At 36.1% G+C, this 8,864-nt stretch overlaps 1 protein-coding gene across 1 annotated transcript; it reads right to left on the reverse strand.

Moving 5' to 3' along the window:
* Positions 1-2,428: 2,428 nt before the first annotated feature.
* Positions 2,429-3,102, reverse strand: LOC133331276 (protein Wnt-4-like; the record flags this gene model as incomplete). Its single annotated transcript, XM_061539675.1, has 1 exon — positions 2,429-3,102. A coding segment is annotated over exon 1 (674 nt), but the record flags the coding sequence as incomplete, so codon positions are not given.
* Between the last annotated feature and the right edge of the window lie 5,762 nt (positions 3,103-8,864).

Below are 8,864 nucleotides of genomic sequence, written 5' to 3' on the forward strand. Positions count from 1 at the left end.
GCTTTTGTTGTATGGAAGAACACCAACTGTTTTTGTTGGAGATGCGAACATTAATATCTATGATCAGCATATATCAGATGATATTTTAAATATGCTGTCAAATTACGACTTCAGAAATTGTCATAGTTTAACAACACGTCCTTTGAGCAAAACTTGTATAGATCATGTTTATACTAATATTCAGAAGCCATGTATAATTTCATCAATAGAGTGCAACATTTCTGATCATAATATAATTCACACAAGTTTGAATATACATTTCCAATCAAACAACAACGTAAGATGTAAGGTTATTCGTTGTGATTCTAAAGTCGTATTTGAGAAATAGAAAGCAATTTGTCCAAATCGAACAATGTAAAAGTGATATTTTAGACGTTGAAAGTGGTGTACCTCAAGGTAGCATTTTAGGTCCTTTATTGTTTATTATATATATAAACGACTTGGTTAATTTACAGCTAACTGGCCGGATATTCATGTATGCGGATGACATTTGTATATTTTACCCATATAAATCAGAAACAGTTGCTAAAACGTACATTGAAAGAGATGCAGCTCTCATTTTCGAATATATGAGAATAAACAAGTTGTATATTAATGAAGGAAAAACTAAATTAATTCGTTTCAGGCCACAAGGGAACTTTAATTCGGCTTTTAATGTCAACATTGGAGGCAAAATAGTTCATGAAGTCCATGAGATAAAATATTTGGGTCTAATTTTGCAGTCAAACATTGGATGGGATCAACACATAAATATGTTGAAATCAAGAATATCTCCCGCATTAGGTGTACTTTATAAATTCAAGTATAAATTCGATCAGAATACTAAGTATTTAATCTATCAAACATTAATACAAAGTCATATAAATTATTTAGCATCAATATATGCTTTCAAGAACAGTACAAGCCTTAAATCATTGCAACGTCTTCAAAACAAAGCATTGAAACTTGTTGCTAATTTACATGTATTGTATCCAACACAATGCTTATTTCAAGAAAAATTTACGACAATCCTACCGATTCATGGCCAATATAGATATCAACTTTTACTTTATGTATATAAATGTATAAATAACGTAGGATTTCATACTATAGATTTCATACGAAATCAAAGTTTGTTCAACACTCGGAACAATTCACAACTTCGTGTTGCTTTATGTCGCACTGAAACCACCAAACAGCGTATACAACATTCCGGAAGTCGAGAATATAATAATTTGCCACAAAATGTTAAAAGTAGTTCTACACTTTCCGCATTTAAGAGACATTTGAAACTTTTTTTAGCGCAGAATGTCGAAGAAATGTTATCTTAATATATATATATGAGCTTATTAATAAATGTTGATATGTAAATATGTTATAATATATACAAAAATTATGTAAAATTGCCAACTAGCCTCTTTTAATGCCACTTGGCGCAGAGGCAATTATAACCAAAGAAATGTATATGAGTTGAAATAAAAATCAAATAAAAAAAAAAAAAAAAAAAAAAATCCATTATATATACAAAATATAGGACTTTATTTAACATACTTCGGAATGTCCGATTTGGGCCAAATATACACCGTTTTATTGTATGATTTGTTGCCATTTTAAAGGTAACTTCAAAACTTGCAAAAACTCTAGTAGTCGATTTTCACAATCCTCCCTAGATAGCAATTATTTATCATTGAAGAAATTTTGCAATACAAGAAAAAGATGAAAATCGCTTCCAATCCAAGTCCTCCAAGTTTCTGGCGAGTCACTGAAGATGTTTGTGACCAAGCGTTGTCCCAGTGGAACACGACAACTCTTCTATTGGCCAATTCTGGTCAATTAATGGTTTAAAATAGTTTTATGGTCGATTTTTAGCTCCTGGGCGATGTTACGACTGCTAACATGCCGGTCAACATCGATGATTTCTCTGATTTTATCGACATTTTCGACGACCGGCCTACCTGTGCAAGGTGCAACTTTAACATTTGTCAAAGAAAATCTTTAAAATGTACCGATTTTTCTCTTTGCTCACTTCCATTTTTAACACCCTGTAAATCACAACTGAATACACCAAACAAAAAAAAGCAAAAAATTCTTTTACTGCGAAATGTCACCCTTACAACGAGCATAAATCTGAAATTTTTTGATCGATACTTTACAAGAAATCTATCACTACAGACATGAGCCAAAAAAAAAAATAATGGATTTCTTTTCCCCAACCTATTATGTAACATTTCCATATTATCTCACATTTTCATATTAGGGATATGTAGTCGAGCGCAGAAGTCGACTTTTAGCCTTTTCGATTTTTGTCAACTTCGAATTTTAGACTTTTCCATTCAAAAAGTCGATTAGTCGAAAATCGATTTACTTATACCTATTTCATATTACTTTTCTTATTTCTAACACTTTGCATTCAAAATAAATAAAAAACGTATTTGTTTATTGTACTTACTAGTATTGTGAACCGCCAAGACTACTGCTGCTTCCCCCTTGTTGCATACTATTTCCATCCATGTTGCCTGCACCCATATAGGGTGGTCCATAACGGCCTCCTGAATCGCTCGTAGTAATTCCTGGACGATGCCCTGGCACAATAATGCCTAAATTTGCCAAACCGGCTAGGGCATGACCATGATGACCACCGCTGCTACCTCCTCCGCCGCCACCACCACCCATACCCATGCCGCCTCCAAGACCATGAGAACTCATTGAGCTACCACCGGAATGGCCAATAATACCGCCACTACCCATGGAACTTAGAACGCCACTTAACGATGGTGATAGGCCTTGCAGACCATTTACGTTTCCATTGGCATTCATTAGGGAATTGAGAAGAGAGCTGTTACCGGCCAGCTGATTAAGATTTGTATGCGTTTGCTGTTGCTGATGGTGTTGTTGCTGCTGCTGTTGTTGCTGATGATTACTATTAACTAAGCCTATATTTTGTCCGGACGTTAGGGTATTTGAACTCATAACACCGGGTCCATTTGGATTCTGTTGCGATTGTTGTAAGCCTCCAGATTGTGTTTGTGTCGATTGTTGGGTTAGCGTAATGTCATCACATGTTGAGAGTTGTAAATGCCATAGGGCCAGCATGGCCATGGTTATGAAGCACAAAAGATGCATTTTGGTTTTTTTTGCGATTTAATATTTAATATAAATTAAATGAAAATTGTAGACTACTTTTTGGCTTTGATTAACTGCTAAAGTCTAATTTTAGGTGTGTTTATTTGTGGTTTTTGTTTTTCTAAGTACTGGGAAGCAAATATGCTTTGTTTTTGTTGTTTCTTTTTTTAATAAATTATTAGCACTAGTTATTTGTTTATTATTAAAAATTACTAAGTTGTGTATGTTATTTTATTAATTTATATTTTTTTTATTTATAGAAAACGAACGAACGGATTTGTATTGAGATTTCTTTTGGTGTTTTTTTGTTGAGAGAATTTTGGTGGGTTTCTTTCTTTAATACTTTGTGGTTTGCTACCGTTTTTTATTGTTGTTAAATAGTTTGACACATATCTTGGTTTATTGTTATTTTTGTTGTTGTTGCTGTTTGTTTTAATTGCTTTAATGGCCTTATTCCTCGGAAGCCTGTTCTTATTTTTACTACAGATTTTTCTTGTTTCTTTCACAAAAAAAGTTCAGTGGTTGGTGGTTATTGTTCTTGTATACAACTTTTTTGTTGTTGCTGTTGTTGTTTCTGGACAACTGGACATCACTTTGGCTCAATGCCGGCTATGTAAAAAGAATGGAAGAGATCTAGAGGATCCGTTTTTTTTTAGATTTTTACCGACATCCATGAAAACATTTGTATATGCACATGTGTGAGTGTCCGTGTCTATGTGTGTGAGTGAGCACTTGTTCACACAATGTTGTTGGCCAGTCCCTGGCTCTGTGTTCACTTCGAACGATTGTTGTCTTCTCTTGATGGCTGTTGTTGTTGGTGGTGTTCCTCTTGTTGTTGTTGCTGTATGTTATCGGTGGAAAAAAGCCTTTGAAAGATCAAAAGGCCGACAAAATGCGCGCATTAACTTCACGAAAACGTTTAAACACCATACACCGCACAGCGATTAAAATAACCCAAACATGCACGCACACAACGACACACGAGTGAATACGATAGACCACAAACAGACAGCCTCAAAAGGCTTGCCCTAAAACACGTTTCTTGTCTATAAACGGTGTAGTCCAGCACCACAAGATGATAACCACGACGGATTGTTTATATAGTTTGGATCTTTGGCGAAAAAACACACACAGACACAAAAAACGGATCGGTTCCAGCAAAAAATAAACACTCACAGAACTATTTTCTGTTTATATTTCAATGATGGTCACCATATACCGCCAGGTGAATTTTTGTCAAATACTATTATTGTTATTCCCGCTTATCGGAAGTCACTTGGAACCAGACAACCACCATACATTTTTGGGCCGGCAAATTGTCTTTGTTTTTTCCGTTTTAAAAAATCAACCGACCACCACTTCACCTCCGCAATCAATCAAATAGACGGTTGGATAACTTCAAATTCTAAACCCTTTTAAAAAGGGGGACCCGCACCACACACGAAATGCATTTAGCGTAATTTTGTTGTAATTGATAATAGTTTGATAAAATTTAGAACAACAAACACGAAATTCGATAAAAACTGTATTTTCTGTGGGAATTTTATGTTTTCAATTTTTTTTTTGGAAAATTCTTGGCACATTAGATTTTCTTTTCAAAATTTAATTCAAGTTTTCACAATTTTCAAATTCAAAATTTTTTTCTGTTACGCACAGTTTATTGTTGTATTTTTTATGTTACTTTGTGTTTTTTTTTTTTTTTTTGGTAAATTCAAAATTCAAAACCGTTCTCTCTCACTGCACTGAAAAGACGTTCATCGCGTTTGCTCGTTCGTACTCGACTGAATTTTTCGTATTGGCCTAACCATCGTTTTAGTAATACACCAGCAGCAACTTCGGCGTTTCCCATCATCATCACCATTGTCGTTGTAGCCGACGTCGTCGTTGTTACTTTGCCATGGCCGGAACATCATTATCGTGTTTGTTGTTTTCATACTTGCAACATGTCTGCCATACACACAGTCACACAAAACACAACCCCCGACGATATTGGCATAGTAAGCCAATGGATGATGGTTGCGGGAATGACTGACTGACTGGCTGTGTGGTGCCACCGTATTTGTTGCATGGGGAAAATACTGTTTGTTGTTTGCTCTTCGCCTTCTTTGGCGTGTGTTCGTGCGTGTGTGTGTGTTTTTGTTGTTTCTCTCTATTACTGCTTGTTGACGTTTAACCCTGTTTTGCTAAGGTGCAACAATTGCGTGAGTTTACTTTGACACATTGGGCGAATGTTTCTGAAAAGGTGGAAGAATAATATTCATAAATACAAATTAAGTAAAGGCGATAATAAATGCGATAAAATTAAAAAATCGTATATTACCATTTACAGCCTCTACTTAATTTAATAAAGTTTGTTATTCAAATATAGTAAATGCTTCAGAAGGTTATGTAATAATAATTCTAACAGCCAATTATGTGCAGTTTTGGTTTCGTAGATTCCATTCAGGAATTTGTATACCCTCCACCATAGTATGGAGGGTATATTCGTTTTGTTTTTCCATTTGTAACGCATCGAAATAATCATTTCCGTCCGTTCTTGATTAGCGTAAAATTCTATGACGATTTAAGCATGTCCGTATGTCTGTTGTAATCACTCTAGCGTCTAAATGAATTGAGATAGACCGCCAAAATTTTGCATATAGTCGTCTTATAAATATGGGTTCATTTTTTCGGATAGCCCCCATATAAGGGTACCCCCAATTTTGCGGTATTTTTGGGGTTCTGTCGGATAGGCCCCATATAGGGGGCCTATCCGACAAAATTTGAAAATTTGTAAATTTTAACTCTTTGGCACCTCTCCCCAAAGAGTTAAAATTTTAAATAGTTAATTGCAAATAGTAATATTTTAACCAAAAATTGATTACTTTCGAAGAAGGGACCCATCGGTCCACTCCTACTGGTACATCCCACATGAAGATTCAATATTTGAAAATTTTGTAAATTCAATTTACAACGCCTATGGGACAATCTTTTGTGGTACATTCTAGCCATTTTGTATAAATCATTATATTTTTAAGCTCATTTTATTTTCCCATTGTATTTTTGAATCTAAATAATTTCTCATATCTATTATTTATGGATTCTTCTAAATTGTGTTTTCGCTAGAGGATTCAAATCGATTGCAACAATTATTCAGTAGAGCATTCAATGAATTCTCCGAAATTGAATAGACATTCAAAACACGCAAACTCCAAATACTACTAACCAAATGATATGACTGCAGGAGATAACTGAGAGAGTGACAGGATTCTTGTTTGATGTTTCATTGTTATTGTTAGGCCAATGAAAAGAGAAAGTTTGGCCTCAATCGCACTAAAATAAGCGATAAAACAAATTTTAATGACGATGCTCTGATTGACAATGTGACGAAAAGGCATTGATTGTTTTTGTGTAACATGACGTCACGTCAATGCGGATAACGACCATGTAAACGATTCCCGGCTGCACCACTCACGGCGGCTAAATCGTTCAATCATTACACTGAGCATCATGTTACACAACGCCTGACGCGGACCGGGTTGAGTGACAGTGCTGTGTGTGTGCGTGAGCGTTTGTGATACTTTTGATGAGTGATAATTGGAAATTGGATGCAGGCAGCATCAGCAGCAGCCGACATCGTCATCCGTCAGTAGTACTCCTCGTAGTTGCGGATGGTAGTGGTATTGGATGTTGCATCGTTTTTTGGAGACCATAAAACGAAAAGGTTCTAATGTTGTCACAACGAAATATGAAAGCCGATCGACGAAGGCGGCATTCCCTCGATACCATTGATGATTGTGTCTCATTGCCCATAATCCGCTTTTAATGACGTTGATGATCATTAGACGGGTACTCAAATAACCAACAAATTTAAATCTTCGATTTTTGTTTTTCTCACTGTTATAAACAAAAGAGTTGCGCATGCGTAATACGGTATGTCTGAGTGAGTGAGCGAGCGTTTGTGTATTTGTGTGTGTTCTTTACAAATCCCATAGCCAAAGATTTTCCTTCGTTTACTGGATTTTTATGTTTTTGGAAAAATAGAAAAAAAGACAAAAATCTTAAGGAAATTTCCACACTAAAACCATTGATTGTTGTTGGTCTTTTTTTGATTTGTTTACATAAAGTTATAATCATAGATAGATGACTGAGTGACTGGCTGAGGGAATGACTAGATGGATGGTTGGATGGCTGGTTGACTGACTGCTTAGTTGACTGTTGGACTAGATGTATGAATGAAATGTAAATGAGAGTGTGTGCGCGTATATTTCTATAGCTCAACGAATGTATGAAAGCGCAAACACCTATCTATTTGGATAAAATTCTTCACCGACCCTATGGAGTATGTCTGTGTGTTCTTTTATGAGTTTTCTTAGTCTTTTTTCTTAACTCTTTGCTGTAGTTGTTTATTGTTGATTTTATATCGTTTTATACCCGGGCCATAAACCTAAAACGACATTTGTCGTCACAGTTATTGTTGTCTTTGCTTATATTGACACACTATTTGAAATTATCCCAAATAAATGCATTACCTCTACGAAGCGGAAAGCGTTCTCATTGCACAATTTACACCATTTCACAGTAGAGCAGAAGGGCTATAAAAATTCGATGTGGTCTTAGGAATTATATGTTTATATATAAACATATTTTAAATGCAGCATTTGTTATTGTAGTTTAACAAAATACCGATCCGTAAAAATAGAAAAATTGGATTCAACATTTATATTAAATATTTTAATATTTGAATAAAAAAATATATGCCCTCTAGTTGCTGCAATATATGCCATTTTTCCTATCCCCTATTCCCACTTTTATCCCTGAGTGCGCCAAAGAGGAAAACGTCAAGTTGTGAACTAAAGTTTCCAATGGACAGTAAATGATTTATGCCGATGATGCGTCGAGAATTCCGTCGAAGAGTAATGTGGAGCTACAGAACATCAGTTTTACATTTTCCATTCCTCAGGATGGAGGGTATAAAAAGCATGGAGGCAGGGGGTATTTATATTTGAGTCCAATCACCGCGCAGTTGAAATGGGCCTGCGAACGGGTGGCATCCATGATGATGAACCAGAGGTTTTCTACAACTTCAATGTAATAAGGATCTGTCGATACCAACGACAAATCAATGGCGCGTACAGCACGCCCTTCCCACAGACAGAAATTTCACAAAAACGGGCTCAGATCTGTCTTCAAAAGAACCATAGATGAAAATGTACGAAGGCAAACCACAATGGCCGAGCAGAAAAGGCTCCGGAACACCCTAATACCCTGATCGTTATCACATCCTCAAATAAAACATCAGGAATCTCAGTGTGATAATAAGGTAACTTATTAACATATATGAGAAGGGTTGTTAGACCGGTTGTCTGGAAAGCTTTGAAGGCATCTCCAAGACGACATCAGGAATCTCAGTGTGATAATAAGGTAACTTATTAACATATATGAGAAGGGTTGTTAGACCGGTTGTCTGGAAAGCTTTGAAGGCATCTCCAAGACGTATGGAAAGGCATTCAAGATGACAACGAAGTAATCGTCGAAGATAACTCCTTGAAGGTCGGGTCTGCTAAAGCACACCGTGCTCCGAATAAATCTTTTGGCATCCACATAGTTCCAGACATTGCCGTGACGAAAGCCGGAGAAGCCATTATCATTTTCCTGGCGGTACTTTTTAGTCACTGCCTCAACATTGGCTATTTCCCAATATCATGGAAGGAAACAATAGTTGGAGCAATCCTAAAGCCTGGTACAGATGCGTTCATGTGCGGAAGTTACAGACCGGCTCT

This window comes from Musca vetustissima, unplaced genomic scaffold (genome assembly GCF_032173495.1).
Source record: "Musca vetustissima isolate MV318-11 ecotype Yass unplaced genomic scaffold, APGP_CSIRO_Mvet_v1 utg65754, whole genome shotgun sequence".
Lineage (NCBI taxonomy): Eukaryota > Metazoa > Arthropoda > Insecta > Diptera > Muscidae > Musca > Musca vetustissima.